Genomic DNA, 19,684 nt, shown 5'->3' on the forward strand with positions numbered 1-19,684 from the left:
TCATAGCCACCGTATGTTATTTTGCGCCATTGTGTGATTACGCTGTTACGAGTAATCACAAACGATGGGAATGTTCGAGTGAGAATTTCTACACAGCTTTAGGTAGCTTCGAGGCGATGAAAGAAGAAACGAAACGCGTATGCTTTGGTCCGTTTGGACGGTTACTTTTCTTAAGCAAATTACTGCAAGTGAAACTGCCATAAATGTGTCGCAAGGATTTCTGAATTTCACGACTTACTATGCTTACAGATAGCGAAACCAATGAGCTGTTTAAAAAGGTGCGTTGAATCGCGTGGACATCGCTTTGAACATATTGGCTTTTGTCATTGCCATCTAATGACAAAACCCGCAATCACTTAGTTGCCAACCCAATACATATGTAGGTACATATACGCATAAATAAATCAGTTAAATATGTATAAATTGAAATAAATTAAGGAAAAAGCTGCAGACAATAAATAAAGCAGATCTTGTCACTGTTTCAATGCAATTACGATAGTAAATTTTATGTCATAATTATGAGGTCTATAGTGACAGATAAAAGACAGTCTACGGATTGGCACACTATTAGTGGTAGTAATTTTTATGAAATATTTTTTATACAGAAAAGAACTGTACAGAAAAGCGAAACATTTCAGAAACGTGCAAACAATTTCGTATCATGTTGATAACAATCGCGTGATTTGCAATATATTGGGTTTTGCATTAAGTGGCAATATTATACAGGGTGGTTGGTAACTGGTGGTACAAGCGGAAAGGGGGTGATTCTACGCGAAAAAAGAAGTCGAAAATATAGAATAAAAATTTTTCGTTTGGGGCTTTGTTTTCGAGAAAATCGTCTTTGAATTTTCGCTTGGTACGCGTGCACTTTATCACGTCTCGTTATAACGGATCTCACTGTAGATTTTTAAAAAAATTAAAAAAATTTTTATTCTATATTTTCGACTTCTTTTTTCACGTAGAATCACCCCCTTTCCGTTTGTACCACCAGTTACCAACCACCCTGTATAACCTAACCTAACCTATTAAATAACCTAACCCCAATCACTTAGTTGCCAATCCAATATAACACGATAATATGCGATGTAACATTTCGAAGAAACGATCAAAAATTTCGTTAAAGAAACGACAGTGTGATATGCAGCGATTTAACGAACCCGCAACAACCTGATTTAACTATAATTACAAAAGACGAAGACAATGAATAAACCCAAGAATACTTCGCGTCTCGCACATGTTAAATTAGAGTTGAAATATTTGCTGAGTTAATTGTTTCTCGACATAAATGAACTAGTACTTTTTTACAGCCAACCTGTGGAAAAATATATTTTTCTATCGAGAAGCTAACGACGACCGTGAAACCTCATTGAAAAAAAGTGACTTTTAGAGAAAGTTTTGTCCATCGTAGCACGTGGCCCTGCAGCACAACTTTATCCTGTCAAGCTTTTTCATACGACCATTAACACTAGAACTACCACACCAGTCAAATTGACTGACCTTACAATTTTATTTCAAAATTCCTACTTCGTGTTATATTTTTCCCCGCAATGATGTAATGATTTCGCAACAATAACTAAAGGAATAATATAATGAATTTTATTTTGCTTTTTATGTATTCAAACTGAAAATAATTTTGTATCAAGGCTACTTATACCAATACCAGTGAAAATGACTGGTACCTGTCAAAGTGTACAGGAGTCCTGCACTCTGTTTATCGAACCCCAATTAACCAGTTTCCTCGTTTTCTACAACTTGCCACACGTTTTTCAAATTTTTACCGCGTATGGTTCTACAATTTTATAAATGTGCCAACCCTCGTTTAGGGATTATGGTGCCAGCTGGATTAATAATAGCAAAAATGTACCACATAACATGGAATTACTTCTGTAAGAAAGCAATAAATCAATAAATATAAAAATATTCTATTATTGCGTACTTTTTAAAGACCAATGATTTTCACTGGTTGTGATAGAAATAGCTTCGTCTTAACTATCGGTAGTTCTACTGTTAACAACGCACAAATTTATTACATTTATATGCCCCGTTCTGTATTTGAAATTTTTCATTAAAAATATATATTTGTATAGAAAATAATTTCGCCACCAGGTATATGTACCATATCATTGGACATTGTCAGAAAGAAAAGGAGCACTCGTAATAAAAGAGTAACGTTTGTAGAACAATATCGCCAGAGACAGTACCATGTTATTCAGATTGGACTTGATCTCTTGAGCTGCCCAGGACGATTCCATGTCCATGGAGACTCCGAGGGGTTGCAGTTGTTTCGATCGAATCGACGTATTTCTGCTTTGCTTCTTTCTTTCCTTGCGCTTCATCTCTCATGGCTATTCTTCGTCGCTTCCACGAGTGAACATTAACCTTCTTCTTCGCGTTTTTGTCACGTGCTCTTCGCCAGAGATACACACGATATTTACACCTTACATGGTCCTCACCTTCTATTTATCATTCACCTTCGAGAATTATATTCAAAGTGCCAGCTTTCTATTTTATGGCCCATTGTTCGCACCTCTCCGACGCGACAAGCGATTCAACTTGAAGTTACAAGCTTGCGTCAATCCGATACGATATCACGTGGCTGTGGCTTCAGGACCGACCTTGCGATCCTCAAGTTCACAGGATCCGCGAAGCGAAACTCGCAAGCCACAGATTCGATGGAGTAGCCGCGAGTTCGCTGTTTAATTAGCCATTTGATAGCTCGTCATCGATGCTTCAAGCTTCCAGATTCAATTAAACTATTGCAGTTAGGAGTTTACGTCAGCGTTCTGCTGACGAGCAATCGATACGGCGTTACGTGGCTGGGTGGAAGGTCGCTCTTATGGATGTCAAGTTCATAGCTCTGGCGACGAAACTTCAGAACTCTGCTTCCATGAAAACAGGCTACAATTTCCTTATTTGATTAGCGGTTTATTACCTGGACATTGATACGCGCCACTCTCTTGTTTCTATGTTAAACGAACGATTCAACGCGTGTCTCGTTATGCAGCAAGTTTCTAACAGTATAAACTTTGTTCAAGCTTGTAAAGGTTTATTTTTATAAAAGTTGGCGAAAGTGTATTTTCTTCGAAAGCTTCTACGCAGCATCCGCAATTTAACAGACGTTGCAGGAACATTTTTTCGTTCAACAATCCTCGCAAGTTTTTCATATTTCCACGTTGTATTTCAGTTCCAATCGCTGCAAGATATTTGTAATCGTTACGATTATCATCATCGTGGATTATGGCTGTCGTTCGTTATCGATCGTTAGATCGAGCGTTCATAGTCGCGGAGAATTCGTGGCTCTTGTATTTTGGCCTAGTTGCGGAATGTAGAGCAGAAATCATGGCGCCATAATGTCACGTTAAATATTTAGTAATACGTTCTTGTCAGCTTTCTGCTTCTACGTATTTATCGAGACAGCGTCGAAACGCGTTCTAATTTTCAACCTAAGCCTTCGGACATAGTAAAGAAATTTCAAACGAAGAATTTATCGAAGAAACTTCGTTAACACCTTTTAAACTGTTCGTTGTACGTACAGAAAGCCTCTACGTTGCTTGTCATCTTTCTTCCAGTGTCGTCCGAGACACTGTCAATAGCCACAGCTACTGTCAAACTTGCGGATATTCAGAAACTTTCTCTGTATTTATTCAAATAAAATACTGTGAAATCTCAAGCGAAGCATCGATCGAGAAAAGAGACAGACGCGCCTACTCTTCGTCTTCTTACGTTTATTGATTATGCTAATTTCCTAATTCCAATATCAAGCTTCCGATAAAAAGAGCGTTAATTACGGTATTTTCTTATTTCAAGTACAATTTTCTCAGTTCAAAGTTTCTGTCTTCTGGGGTCTGTCTGGTTCCAACGTTCGACAGAGAATTTGCCAATTGTCAGTTGTTGAATTTTCGGCAATTTATCGCGCAGACATCGTCCAGCGTAACGTGCAATTCTTCGCTGTGACTTATCTGCGATTTTCCTGCGTTTCCGCATTCAGCCACGATTTCTTGCCAAACTGCAGCCATCGAGCAGCAATCGACGATGAATTGTAACCTGGTGATAGAGCTGACACTACGAGGGTTACCATCACAACTGCGTTGTTACCAAGCTCGGTTTGCTTACGCTCCATCGGCGCGCATGTGCAACTTTCCTACCCTTCGATTGTTGATGACAATGTGGTCATCGTGGTAATCGCCAGATTATCAATACGTAACTCGCTATCATCAGCGTTGCTATTACAAGGTAGGTTATTACGAGATGAAAAAATGACGGGAGAAACGAATTTCGGAATTTATCACTCTTTCAGCTGTTTGATTTTGTTCGTTTCGCCTGCCTGATCGTTCGGCACCGTAAACAGGCAAGACGAAGTACATAAATTATTGAAACGCCGATAATCGATCGTGACGTCAATCATCTAATCAGCGTTTCAAAAAGAGAATATTTTTTCAGGAATACCTTTGGTATTTTTGGAATCTTATAGATTTCCAGCTAGCTGCTCGCAGAAAATAAGAATATAATTAATACCGCTTGTTTTTTCTATTTTTCAGATTGCATTATACGGGGTGTCCCAGCACAATCAGCGTACAATTGACAAGGGAGCGATTGTGCGCGAAAAAACAAGCCGAAAAGGTGGAACAGAATTTATTTATTCGACGCTTTGTTTCCGGGAAAATCGAACTTGTAAATTTGTCGAGTTTACGTAAATCTGGATAATTCCGGGCTAGACAGGGCCGAATATGGTCGACAGGAAGTTATTCTACGTGAAGAGACAAGTGGAAAATGTAGAATAAAGTTTACTCATTGGACGCTTCGTTTTTGGGAAAACCGAGCTTCTAAATTTGTCGACTATACTTCAGTCTGAGTAATTTCGGGCTAGACAGGACCGAATGATCGACAGGAAGTTATTCTACGTATAAAAATAAGTAAAAAATGTAGAATAAAGTTTTCCCGTAGGAAGCTTCGTTTCCGAGAAAATGAAATCTCAAAATTGATGAGGTATGCGTGCATCAGGCTAGTTCTTAATCGAACACGTTCAAACTCTATTTTCTTGTGAACGAAGCTATATAGGAGAAAATTTTATTCCACATTTTTCATTCGTTTTCGTACGTAGTGTAATCTTCTGCTAATTATTTTTTCGTATCTAGCCGGTGGGTAATTAAAGTTCACGTGCGCCAAACAAATTTTTAGATTCGATTTTATCGGAAACGAAGCGCCGTATGAAAAAATTCTATTCTACATTTTCGATTTATTTTTTCACGTAGAATCACTCCCTTGTCGCTTGTACTATGGTTACCAAGATTATATATATGAAAGAATTACTAATTTTTTCGTGGAAGTTGAGATTTCTATCCTGTAAATTATGTGCTCAAGCGTAACATTCGCTAAGAAATTTCCCGGATTGTTCTTCGTATTGTCAAGTACGCTTGATATTCCATTTTCTGTGAAACAATTCCAAGCAGTAAAGTTCAAGGTCACTCGACCACGAAATGTATTTGCCAAGGTACCAATCGTTAAATGGAAATGACACAGGACTACTAAAACATTTTATTCTAATTTTTATACACCGCTTTCTTCGCGTCTGCATCGAATATAAAAATTCGATATACAGGGTGTGTCATGTAAAACAGAACGTAAAGATATCTTTGTTAATATCGAAGATAGGAAAAAGTGTCGGAGAGGAAAGTTATATCGTTCAAGGAGACACATATGACGATACTGTTGACGCTTTTTTCAAGGTCTTTTGGAAATTTCCGATGACCTTGCCAAAGATTTTGAAAAAAGCGTCGATCAATTCTTTAGTACCATCGTATTTGTCTCCTCGGGAAACTATAACTTTCCTGTCCGACACTCTACCTTGTCTTCGACACTAACAGAGATATTTAGCTGTTTTGTTTCACACAACTCACCCTGTATATACGCCCGATCAAAGCGAATAAAATTGCTTCTCGAATAAATGTCGAATTTTCGTTCGCGGGGAAATACGTTCGAGAAATCCGCCGAAGTCGCGTGTTTCGTCGCTTGTTAACCGGATTATTTAAAACTTCAGCTGCAGCTACGTTGAAATTCAAAGTTCAAGGTCGCTGAAGAGATGGATTTACACGATGCCGCGCGCAGATAACACGTACTCCTTGAAAATCCTACGAATTCCATGTTTAAATTTCATTTTTAAACACCTTCGTTCGAATAAAATTTCCTGTAATTCCATCTGGCTTGACGAGATATTTTATACGAGAAGATTATTACTATTAAAATTATAAAGAAATAAAATTACTATTCGTGAAGTTAAAAGCGCGAAGAATGTTATAGGACATAACGTTACGTAAAACATGTTATCTTTCGCCATATTTATCTTCGTTTTATTACTCGGCGTTATGGGAAATATTTTCAATAAGTGGAAAATTCGAAGGATAAAAGAGTGTTTCACGGTCTTACGAAGATCTCTGAGATTTATTTGGCCACGTTAAAATTCCATCTTCCTTCTGTATTAATATTCGACAAAAAGTTTTCACATCCTTTAATCCTTGTATGGAATTTCTATGGGGTGACGGAAAAATGTAAATTTCCGTGAAAACGACCTAGTGCCATAAGTTTTCCAAACACGAGCAGTAAAATTTATGTGGGAGTAAAATTTATGCAGAAGTAAAATACGGTACGTTTAATTATCGTGGCGTATCATTTTAATGATTTATTGCGCTTAGACGTGCATGCTGATTTGAATATCATTATTTATTCATCATTTATTTTCATATTTCATACATATAATACAAGCAGTTGCTCGCGTCGGTCGCCATTTAATGTTTGTTAATACGCCATAGTAAATGTTTGGATTATTTTGAACCAGTTAACTGTTTTGACGAGTATACTCGTCATGAAGAAATAGCAATATTTTGTGTTCTGACGAGTATACTCGCCGTGCGTAGAAAAAATAAAACACTCGTTTCACTACAATTTAGTTCTATGTTGTAACAGCCACTTTCTGTGTTTGACGAGTATACTCGTCATGAAGAAATGGCAATATTTTGTGTTCTGACGAGTATACTCGCCATGCGTAGAAAAAATAAAACACTCGTTTCATTACAATTTAGTTCAATGTTGTAACAGCAACACATACTCTGTGTTTGACGAGTATACTCGTCATCGCTTACTTTTTCCGATACTTAACATTTTAGTTACATTTAATCAATTATTAAAGTTCTATCAAAATTATGGTTGAGCGTTATTATGATGCAAAACTGAAGGGAAAATGTATAGTAATTGACAAATATATATCTCGATTGGAAAAGAAGATTTGTATGGATTATGAGAATTATAAATGTAGGGAAAAGCTTTCTTTCGACAAATACTGTTTTCGACTGTAACAAATAACGGTCTCTCTAAAGGGAAGCTTCCCTCGTATTATCATCATTTGTCTTGTAAATTCAAACAGCCAAACTTGATCAGAATTGCCAGTACATTGCGAGACTTTATAAGTCTTAAGACATATAGCGTCATTAGGTTAAAAGTAATGAGTATTTCCGAACAGAAAGTGTCCGATCTACGGCCATTTTTTGTTGAAATTTCAGCCATTTTTCGTCCACAGAACAGAAGAGAGTTACGTTGATGACGACAAGAAATATCATATTTATCTCCGGATTTAAATGGCAATATTCGAACATTTCAATTTGAAGGTGGAAAAATACAAAGAATACGCAAAGGATGTAACGATACACAAAATATCCAAAGTAGGCTCGATATAGAGTTCCATATAATATTTAAAGGATATAAGAAATCTTCGACGTTTTAAATGTTGTGTTTATAAAAATATGGATTAGCTGGAAGATCGAGAAAACTTCCGGAGTTATTAAACAATAATTATTATGCATAAAATGCATATTAACTAAGAAAGAACAAGGGGATAATAGGGAAATAATACTAACAGTACTAACGATATAGCAGCAATAACAGTACTATCAATAATAGTAGCAATAAGATGTAATAATTAAAAGATCGATATAATCAAATGAAGGGAATGAATTTGCAATCTTATGAAGGTTTTCGACTCATAGAGGTTCGACTGCATTGCAATTACAGATTTTCGGAATATTTGTTCATTTACACGTATACTTTTATGCTTATTCATTTGCTCATATACTTACATACTTATTCATTTACTTATGCACTTACTTACTCATTCACTTATATGCTTATATGTTTATTCATTTACTTATATACTTACATACTTATATTGTTATTCATTTACTTGTATACTTGCATACTTATTCATTTACTTTTGTACTTACATACTTATATATTTGCATACATACTTATATTGTTATTCATTTACTTGTGTACTTACATCCTTATTTATTTGCTTTTATACTTACATACTTATTCATTTACTTACAAACTGGCATACTTATTCATTTACTTATATACTTCCATACTTATTCATTTACTTATATTCATTTACTTCCATATTTATTCATTTACTTATATACTTATGTGCTTATTCATTTACTTATATTCATTTACTTCCATACTTATTCATTTACTTACATTCTTATATTGTTATTCATTTACTTGTATACTCACATCCTTATTCATTTACTTTTGTACTTACATACTTACATATTTGCATACTTATTCATTTACTTTTATACTTACATGCTTATTCATTTACTTACACACTTATATTGCTATTCATTTACTTTTATACTTACATACTTATTCATTTACTTACATGCTTATATTGTTATTCATTTACTTGTATACTCACATCCTTATTCATTTACTTTTGTACTTACATACTTACATATTTGCATACTTATTCATTTACTTTTATACTTACATGCTTATTCATTTACTTACACACTTATATTGCTATTCATTTACTTGTATACTTTCATACTTATTCATTTACTTACATACTTATATTGTTAGTCATTTACTTTTATACTTACATACTTATTCATTTACTTACATACTTATATTGTTATTCATTTACTTTTATACTTACATACTTATTCATTTACTTACATACTTATATTGTTATTCATTTACTTTTATACTTACATACTTATTCATTTACTTACATGCTTATATTGTTATTCATTTACTTGTATACTTACATCCTTATTCATTTACTTTTGTACTTACATACTTACATATTTGCATACTTATTCATTTACTTATACACTTATCTACACTTGATCATTTCTTATTCAAGAAATATTCTTATTCATTTGCAATTCAATATTTCCACTGAAAGAATCCCGTAAGGAAATGCTTACTCTCGCGAAATCAAAATTCTATTCTTCTCTAACAAAAGCACGTTGGCATCGAGGCTCTGGCACCGCGTGCACATTACATCGATCGCCAGCGTATCTTGTTCATTAAAGCTTTCGATTTGCGAGTAGTGGAATACTTCCGTGACCCAGTCCGGCTCAATTTCCACGGAGCACGCTTTTATTCCCAGCGATATGCAGTTTGCGAATGAACAGGGAATCCGTGGTATCCCCCGATCCCTGGCGCGTACAAATTCCAACTTGGTCGAGTGCAGAGTTCAAGGTTCCTCGAGAGCATCGTCGCTCGTGCGAGATGATTGGTTTTCGCTCTGTCGACCGTCCTAACGATTCCGTAGAGCCTCGCCTTCTCGCGGATCTCTGCGTCTCTCTGCACATGAATTTCTGCATTTCCTACATACGCAAACCTCCAACTATACAGCAAAGTTACTTTCCCAATTTTTCCTCAAACGACCTACCGAATGATCGATTCGACCAGCGGCTACCCGAATTGCTTGTGGGAATCGCCGCGGCTGCGCCGCAAACGACTCGAAACGATGGAAAATTTAGAAACAGCCACGAGGCTCTTGTAATTTGTCTGCTAAATAGCTCGTTTGCTCCTGCAGAAAATACCTTCATCCTTTCTCCATCGTAGTACGTGACAGATTTTGTCGTTCATGCCTTTTTTTTTTGTTATTTAATTTCTACTTTACACTTTGTCCACCTGGACAGTTCATACGTAGATACATTAGATAGGCGCTGAGAGTCAGATTTTTGCGAGAAAATTAGCTAAACCCGGTTGTATCGAGTTTAGATACGATCGTGCGAACGATACAACAATGTAGTGATAACAGCGTAATTGTGACAACGATACAACCAAATAATTGAATTTTCACTAAAAACAACAACGGTCCTAAATTCTATCTAGAAACGACTGTAATGCAAATGTGAACATTTTTCAAAGAAGTAAGCTTTCTGCGGAGAATACGAAACGCGAGGAAGGCAAATAGCAGGAGTTTCGATTCTGCCTTTCTGCGTCAGAGAAGAAATTCGAAACAGTAGAAACTTCCATGTGAGAAATTATTTGATCGTGAATTTTGTAATATTTGTTTAAGCAGCAATATCTCAACTTTACAAACATTGACATTGACTACTTCTTTCACCCAGTCACAAATCTATATACATATATATACACACAGATATACTGGTGAATAATTTTACGTCTATGCGTTACGTAAAATATCCTGAAGTTCCATTAGCGCTGCAATTAACAAAATGAAGACGTATCTGCATGTATATTGGGTTGGCAACTAAGTGATTGCGTCACTTTCACCTAAGTCATAATATAATTGCAATATGCAATATAATATAAGAATGTTGTTTCCTTCTAGAACGAAAGAAACTTTCCAGACAACCTAATATCATATAATTAGAAAAAAAAAGAAACTAATTACACTTTCAAGTAAAATATACAGGGTGGTTGGTAACTGGTGGTATAAGCGAAAAGGGGGTGATTCTACGCGAAAAAAGAAGTCGAAAGTATAGAATAAAAATTTTTCGTTTGAGGCTTTGTTTTCGAGAAAATCGACTTTGAATTTTCGCTCGGTACGCGTGCACTTTGCTATACAGGGTGGTTGGTAACTGGTGGTACAAGCGGAAAGGGGATGATTCTACGCGAAAAAAGAAGTCGAAAGTATAGAATAAAAATTTTTCGTTTGAGGCTTTGTTTTCGAGAAAATCGACTTTGAATTTTCGCTCGGTACGCGTGCACTTTACTATACAGGGTGGTTGGCAACTGGTGGTACAAGCGGAAAGGGGATGATTCTACGCGAAAAAAGAAGTCAATGGTCATTAGGGTGTAGAAACAGTGTATTGGGTTGGTAACTAAGTGACTGCGGGTTTTGTCATTAGGTGGCAATGACAAAACCCGCAATCACTTAGTTGCCAAGCCAATAATTTCGAGTAGACGAAACGATCGTTTCAACTTTTTGCGTGCGGTGCTTTGAGGAGAGCGGCGCGTGCGATCGGTGCCGATGTTAACGAGCAGATTAATTGGCTTTGATTGCGAAGTAGTCGATTTGCTGAGACGAGGCGGATACCGCGAATCCATTGCGTGCGTAAAGCGGTTGAAAGAGCCGACGAGAAGCTGGAATTAGTTGTGTGCTATGAACTTGGCGAAAGTGGACTTTAATTGAAACAATGTGTCGGATGAGACGCGATACGCACCGAAACGTTGCTGTTCTTTTATTCGAACGGTCAAGATGACAAGGTTTAAATTGGTGGAAAATTACTTTGACACTGAAGCTGAAGAGGACATTTGATTGTCGTCGTGTAAAAACATAGAAAAATTTCTCTTCGCTGATAAGAATCCACTCGTTTGATTGATAAAAATGCTTCGTTCGTTCTATTATAATATAAAATTTATTAATTAAATTTAGCAATTAAATTTATTAATTAAATTCATGTAATAATTCTCTGGCTAATACTAATAATGTAACTAATAAATAATAATAATATTTGCCATACTGAAAGATGACTACACGAACCATTTAGAGAAATTATAGTTGCACACAAATCAAATATGTATGAATTGATTGTTTTCAAGACAAATTTAATGATACGCAATATATAAAACGTTTTAGAATATCATACACCGGAAAAGATATTTACAGATGATTTTTTCATATTTTTGCTTATGTCAATTTTCACTTCACTCGGATATCAACTTCAACTTTATGCGGATCTCTCACAAGTCAAGCTGATCGATCTGGCTTTCTGTTCATTTCTCAATGTCATTGCATAAGCACGCAATCAACGTTCAATGCTCGAAAAACGAATTACTTGAATGAACGCGTTTATTGTGGTTTATTGAGTTGGCAACTAAGTGATTGCGGGTTTTCTCATTACCACCTAATGACAAAATCCGCAATCACTTAGTTGCCAAGCCAATATTATCGCTTTCCACTTGTGTCACGATTTCGTAACAAAAGTCTCCAGCTTTTCCTTTTCCTATACGACGACTGTTCCAATATGAAAGACATTCAAATAGAAAATTCCAGGATACCCTGTACATTTGTTCACGCGTACGCGTGTGTGCACGTGTTAATGAATTGACGCGCGGATCGATTAAGATGAAAGATAACTACAGTTTAACCTGCAAACTGCTGCCATATAAATAGACCGCGACTAATACGCTTCTAACTCGCTCGTGATTTTCCTTTTTATCCAATTCCGCCGCTAACGTTGATAATCGAATCTTCTGCGTGAACAGATGTGCGATCATTAACGAGATGTGATCACCTGGAAACGGTGAGCGCAGCATCTCGCTGAAAATAATTTACTTTGTCGGACGTGCCACGTTCGTCCCAATCCGTGCGCGATCCATCAATTATGATCGGCGGTGGAAAACGGATTTCCATTGGAAACTTTGTCCATATTTAACATTTTTACATTAATTCTACTCTTACTCCAATTGTAAATTAAAAAGTCGAAAGAGGTGTAAAGGGAAGAACGAAAGATTATTAAAAAAGAAAAAAGAAAAAAGAAAAAACGAAGATTTAAAGCAGAGGAAGTAGAGAAATTACTATGCAGGAGAAGATAAACTGCAAAAAGGAAACTCTATTTTAACGTTGGCCGAACAAAGAATCGAATAAAATTGTCTGGGATTTTTCAGCCGCGTTTATTGTTAGTAAATAATATTAAGGATGATTAATTGGCCAGAAATTATTACACCGATGTGTCCGAACGATGTTACATGAACACGCCATCGCTACGACAAATTGTTTCCTTTATGACATTGTTTAATTACGTTGCCAACGACGCGGCGAGTCATGCACTTTCTGCCGCTGTGAAACGTTTCAGTGACACGCGACCGGCTCGCTTCCAGGAAAAAAATTTATTAACACTAGAACTACCGATAGTTAACACGAAGCTATTTCTACCAAAACCAGTGAAAATCACTGGTCTTTAAAAAGTACGCAATAATAGAATATTTTTATATTTATTGATTTATTACTTTCTTACAGAAGCAATTCCATGTTATGTGGTACATTTTTGCTATTGTTAATCCATCTGGGACCATAATCCCTAAACGAGGGTTGGCACATTTATAAAATTGTAGAACCAGTCGTTTTCATACGCGGTACAAATTTGAAAAACGTGTGGCAAGTTGTAGAAAACGAGGAAACTGGTTAATTGGGGTTCGATAAACAGAGTGCAGGACTCCTGTACACTTTGACAGGTACCAGTCATTTTCACTGGTATTGGTATAAGCAGCCTCGATACAAAATTATTTTCAGTTTGAATACATAAAAAGCAAAATAAAATTCATTATATTATCCCTTTAGTTATCGTTGTGAAGTCATTACATCATTGTGGAAAAAATATAACACGAAGTAGGATTTAAAATAAAATTGTAAAACCAGACAATTTGATCGGTGTAGTAGTTGTAGTGTTAACACTAAGCTTACCGGGCTCGGTTTCAAAATTTAATTTAAGACTGTACACTCATTTTTATCTCTTTCGTTCGTCTAACTTTACGTAAATTTTTATATTAACGAAAATCGAGAAATTGAAACACTTTAATCGCCACGTTGAAATCACATGTTCCGCTCAGGACGCCACAGTGTTTTAACACAGTGCACCGTTAGACGCAACATTTGTTCTCATCTTCTTTTTTAATTGTTGTTCTAATAAAAATGTTTAATTGCTCAATGGAGCAGTTTTTATTTCAAAGTTTCTTCTATTTATCAATTATATTCAAAATACCCTAACTGTCAATTTTCATTCAATTTTTACAATTGTAAGAAGGTTTACAATTGTAGAAAGTTACGTAACAAAATTATTAATCAGATTATTAAATTATTGATCAGATAATAAAGGAATTTACGTAAAGTTAGACGAACCAAAGAAGTACTATTTTTAATTCAAGTTTTACCATTTTAATTTAATTTTAAATTTAATTTTGGAACTGGTCATTTGACCGGATCTGGTCATTTTTAATTATAGAAGTCGTCATTTACGCTTCATAGGCTCAGCTTGTTATTGTTAATAAATAAAATTATTAAATTAAAATTATTAAAATTATTAAATGTCGTCGTCATTGTAATTTTAATTGCGATTAAATTATATTTTGTAATTATTATATAATTACGATCGATGATATTGGGTGGGCAACTAAGTGATTGCGGATTTTGTCAATACCATCTGATGACCCAATAATTATTGCCTCTGCTAGAAACAGTTCATATCGTTATATTTCTATGGCTTGGTGAAAGAAGTAGTCAACGTCAATGTTTATAAAGTTGAGATATTGCTACTTAAATATTACAAAATTCACGATCAAATAATTTCTGACATACAAATTTCTGCTGTTTAGAATTTCTTCTCTGACGCAGAAAGGCAGAATCGAAACCCATGCTGTTCGCTATCTCGCAGAAAGCTTATTTGTCGAAAAATTGTTACACATACGAATGCCATTATAGTCGTTTCTACGTAGAATTTCTTGTCTTTTATACAGAATTCAATTGTTTCATACAATTCTATTGTTATTATTAAATTATTCTATTGTCTGCACAATTGCATTTTTCTTTCCTTTTGCAAATATTGTTTGCAGAATTATTCAAAGAATAACACGATCAATCAGTTAGCTGTTTTTGACGAGTATACTCGTCATGCGTAAAAACCACTTGCAAGTAGTTACAATTTCCTGTTTAAATTGCAATCTAGTAATTGCAGCAATAAAATTGAAAAATCCCATTTTCTATGCAACTTTCGTTCCAGATTGGTTGCCCACTTCGAATGACAAAAGTCTGCGTAAACGAGCCACTTTGCTCGATCGCGTTCGATAAAATCCCACCCTTACGCAGCTGCAGCGCGAGCTGTCTCTCGTGTGGCAGCACGAAAAGCTCGTTCCTTCGATTGCGGATCCTCCTTTGCTCGGTAACGTGCAACGAAATTACATTTTACATTGTCCTTCTTTCGTACGCGAGCCTTCACTTCGCTTCGTAAACACGTTAGCCTCGACTAGCGTGCGCGATAAAGACAATCGATGAAGTTGACCCGTGTCATCGTTGCAACGATACGATGCAGTTAACCCCTTGCCGCACAAACACGTCTGACAGACGTCGTTCCCTGAGTATGTCACTTTGCACGTTGACGTCTGTCGGACGCCAACAGTTCTACATAATTTCATGTGCAGCTAAATTAAATGGTGTTTTTAGCTCGCATCGAGTCCCATTTCATTCGCACGTCCAGGGGTTAACGAACCGTCCAATGTCTGTTGATATTGGCTCAACGTAAGACTTCGTTTCTTCCAGCTGTAATTTTCTATTTTTTAAATGCAAACGCACTGGCATGCTGAAAGTACCTGGACACGATATTATTTTAGGCGATATACAGGGTGGTTGTTAACTGGTGGTACAAGCGGAAAGGGGGTGATTCTACGCGAAAAAAGAAGTCGAAAATATAGAATAAAAATTTTTCGTTTGAGGCTTTGTTTTCGAGAAAATCGACTTTGAATTTTCGCTCGGTACGCGTGCACTTTACTATACAGGGTGGTTGGTAACTGGTGGTACAAGCGGAAGGGGGGTGATTCTACGCGAAAAAAGAAGTCGAAAATATAGAATAAAAATTTTTCGTTTGAGGCTTTGTTTTCGAGAAAATCGACTTTGAATTTTCGCTCGGTACGCGTGCACTTTATCACGTCTCGTTATAACGGATCTCACTGTAGATCGTTGTCTCGATGGAAAAATTAAAAAAAAAAGAATTAAAAAAATAACGTCAATCGAGACAACGATCTACAGTGAGATCCGTTATAACGTACCGCACGCGTACCGAGCGAAAATTCAAAGTCGATTTTCTCGAAAACAAAGCCTCAAACGAAAAATTTTTATTCTATATTTTCGACTTCTTTTTTCGCGTAGAATCACCCCCTTTCCGCTTGTACCACCAGTTACCAACCACCCTGTATTTTAATTGAGTCCCAAGCAGCGCGATCGCGATCTTTTGATTTAGTGTGGAACAGTCCCAGTACGTTTGTACTGGCTGGCGACGTTTTGTATCTCGTTGTTATCTTCTGAATAATTTTTATTGAACAAAATTTGAAATATTTATAAATTAACAGATGTATTTCATAAAATAAATACGTTGCAGTATCCGAGTAGCATAGGGTAATTTCCTAAGTTTCGTTGCTTTTCTTATGAAAAGTTTGCCACGAGGTTACTGGAAATTTTCTTTAATTGCAAGGAAAATGGAATAACACGAATTGAATAAAAAATGCAACGGTATAAGTGGATTGAATATTTAATATTCAATTGAATAAATTTAATAAAGAAATGATTAAAGAAATAGCTTTTTAATGGGCGAACAGATAGTTCAAGATTAACCTTCGATATCCTTTGCCTTGTTACAAACTACTCGTTATCAAAATTACCATAATGCCGAACACTGCAATTAGAAGAATGAGTTATTAAATTACTAAACACTCTTATCACCATAATTCTCGACGCCTCGCACCATAAAGTTAAGAAAGCGATAAATCAAATCACTGGAGAGGAGAACTTAAGTTTCCATTACACTTATACCGTGCACTTAGGTACTGGATAACCTGTCATAAAACAGCAAAACATCACGAAACGTCGGCTTTTACGAGTTTCATAAGAAGCTTCAAACTTTTAGCCGCTAGCAATAGAAGCGTAGGTATAACTTTTACGTTGCTATTAAACCGAAATCGTTATTCTTCGTTTTACCAGCAACGTAACTGATTACGCGATCGCGTAAACCGCACCAGAATGATCGTCCTTTTAGTCTGAAACTTTGTTTACGCTGGTCAAGTTTCTCGAATTGAAAAGCGACTGGAATTCAGCAACGCGAAACCTTTATGCCTTGTTTCTATTCTATTTGATTTGGAATATCGTTCAAGTTTTGAATGAAGTTTAGATTTTCACAATTTCTTCAAATTTTTACTTTCTCAAATGTATAATTTGTATACATAAACATAAAAAGTGTGAAGCAATATGTGCTTCAAGTATTATCGCTGATATTTCAGTATGTTGCTACTTGAAGTCAAGTTTTCCAAGTTCTTTTGTTCAATTAAAGCAATTTGGATACGAGTTGCTTAAATTGTATGCAAACTATGTACTCATATAGATGTACTTGAATTCGAACAAGCTTCAAGTCTTCTTTGAGCGAGTCCTTTATTTGAATTGAAGCAATTTAGATCCTGGTAACTTGAAACCTCTTTGGCGTGTTATTCTATTTGACTTGAAATATTGTTCAAGTTTTAAATAAAGTTGCGATTCTCACAATTTCTTCTAATTTTTACTTTCTCTATGATACAATTTATATGCATAAACATAAAAAGTGTGAAGCAATATGTGCTTCAAGTATCATCGCTGATATTTCAAAATGTTGCTACTTGAAGTCAAGTATTCCAAGTTCTTTTATTTAATTAACTCGCATGTGAACTTTGTACTCGCATAGATGAACTCAAGCAACTTGAATTCGAACAAACACGAAGTCTCGCTTGGATTAGTCGAGTTACCTGAATTGAAGCAATTTAAATTCAAGTAACTCGAAACCTCTTTATCAGCATGAAGTAGTCATTCGAAATATCTTCTCAAATTTCTTTTTTCATTTATATTAACCAAGTCACTAGACTTGGAGTGTCACTTTACTTTAATGTGAATTTTTTATATTTTACTTTAACTCTGCGAAGGTTGTGGTCGTAAAAATTCCTTCGGAGATTGCGGTGTATCCGAGAGATACAGCAACGTAAAATCTACGTCGTAGTGTTTATCTTTTACGAAAGCTGTATATATACAATTACTGTAGTTTTACTGTACAAATATAAGAAAAGTCTTCGATTGTACTAAAGTTAATATCAAATATACTACACATAATTACTAATATTACCAACATTAACAATTACTAATTTAAATATAAAGAACGTGCAATCACGAACCTAAAAATATTTAGAATTGCATTTTACATGCATCTCCCAGTTCAGTTGCTACTTCAGGAAGATTAATTAGAACCATATTTCCATATTTGGACAAAATTCAAATTGAGACGTATCGAACTGTTCCTTGACTCCAGAGAAACAACAGTTGCAATGTTGTAACAGTTGTATCGCGATGAAAAGTAGTCGCGTGTAATGTTATTTTCAGGCTTGTGCTTGCTCACACCGATTTCTTCAATCAAATTGTCTTTCTCTTACCGTGATATCATTTCCCATTAAACATCCACTTGAAATCAGGTTACTCCGACTTATACGACTCGAATTCCAGTAACTTGACTAATCTGATCGAGATTTAACGTGAGTAGGTGATCCGATTCTAGGAAGTGAAACAGACGCATTCTCGCACAGAACGACGACGTAAACGCGCAAAATGACCTCACCATAAGTACGATACGTTTACGTGGCGATGCCCACGCTTAACCTTCCCAAGTTGGAAGTCGCGAACGAGGAAAAAATCCGCTTACAGAGCTCGTTACGTGATTATAGCACCGAGGATACCAGCAATTATGCAGCGACGTAATACGCGCAACGTCGACGATCTAATTCCCTCGGTTATCAACGGGCCGATGTGAAATATCGTCGATTTCGTTGTAATTGGCCAGCTCCATGGTTCTTCGTGATTTTATAGTCTACCACTGATTAATTGCTTATTCTGCAATGGCAACCGACGTGTCGTTTAAATTGCTCACCTTCCCTCCAGGCAAATATTTCATAGCGATTGTTGAGATTATAAATTATGTTTCTTTTTTGTTAAATACAAATTTAAGAATGTTAGTGTTATTTATTTATCAGCAAAATCTCAACAATCTCTAAAATTTCTAAATTAAATAAATTAATAATAATTATAATTTAGAGAAAATTAATAATTTAATTTAGAGAATAATTTATGAATTATTATTATTAATTTATTTAATTTGGAGATTTTAGAGATTGTTGAGATTATAAATTATTTGATATTATAAATTATGTTTCTTTTTTATTGAATACAAATTTAACATCGTTAGTGTTACTTATTTATCAGCAAAATCTCAACAATCTCTAAAATTTCTAAATTAAATAAATTAATAATCATTATAATTTAGAGAAAATTAATAATTTAATTTAGAGAATAAATTATGAATTATTATTATCAATTTATTTAGTTTAGAGATTTTGGAGATTGTTGTCTTCAAAATCTCTACAGTAAATCATTATTATTAATTTATTTAATTTAGAGATTTTAAAGATTGTTGAGATTATAAATTATTAGAAATTACAAATTATGTTTCTTTTCTATTAAATGTAAATTTAAGAGTGTTAGTGTCACTTATTTATTAGCAATGTCTCAACAATCTCTAAAATCTCTAAATTAAATAAATAAATAATAATAATTATAATTTAGAGAATAATTTATAAATTATTATTATTAATTTAT

General features: G+C 35.2%; 1 protein-coding gene across 4 annotated transcripts in view; it reads right to left on the bottom strand.

The window, feature by feature from the left end:
• LOC138188883 (microtubule-associated protein futsch) overlaps positions 1–19,684 on the bottom strand; it is an 88,655-nt gene that overhangs the window by 28,605 nt on the left and 40,366 nt on the right. Inside the window, exon 1 of one of the 4 annotated variants that reach the window (XR_011175726.1) lies at positions 2,202–3,788. The exons of 2 other annotated variants lie outside the window; for them this stretch is intronic. Coding sequence is in view for 1 of the 2 variants with exons in the window: in XM_069131028.1 (XP_068987129.1) it covers positions 2,202–2,336 (135 nt within the window). In the remaining variant the exon portion in view is untranslated. Of the gene's footprint in view, positions 1–2,201; positions 3,789–19,684 lie in introns of those variants that run through there. One more of the 4 variants, XM_069131028.1, reaches the window with a different exon arrangement.

The sequence above is a fragment of the Bombus flavifrons genome, chromosome 17 (genome assembly GCF_040668555.2).
Source record: "Bombus flavifrons isolate JBK064 chromosome 17, iyBomFlav1_principal, whole genome shotgun sequence".
In the NCBI taxonomy this organism is placed as follows: domain Eukaryota; kingdom Metazoa; phylum Arthropoda; class Insecta; order Hymenoptera; family Apidae; genus Bombus; species Bombus flavifrons.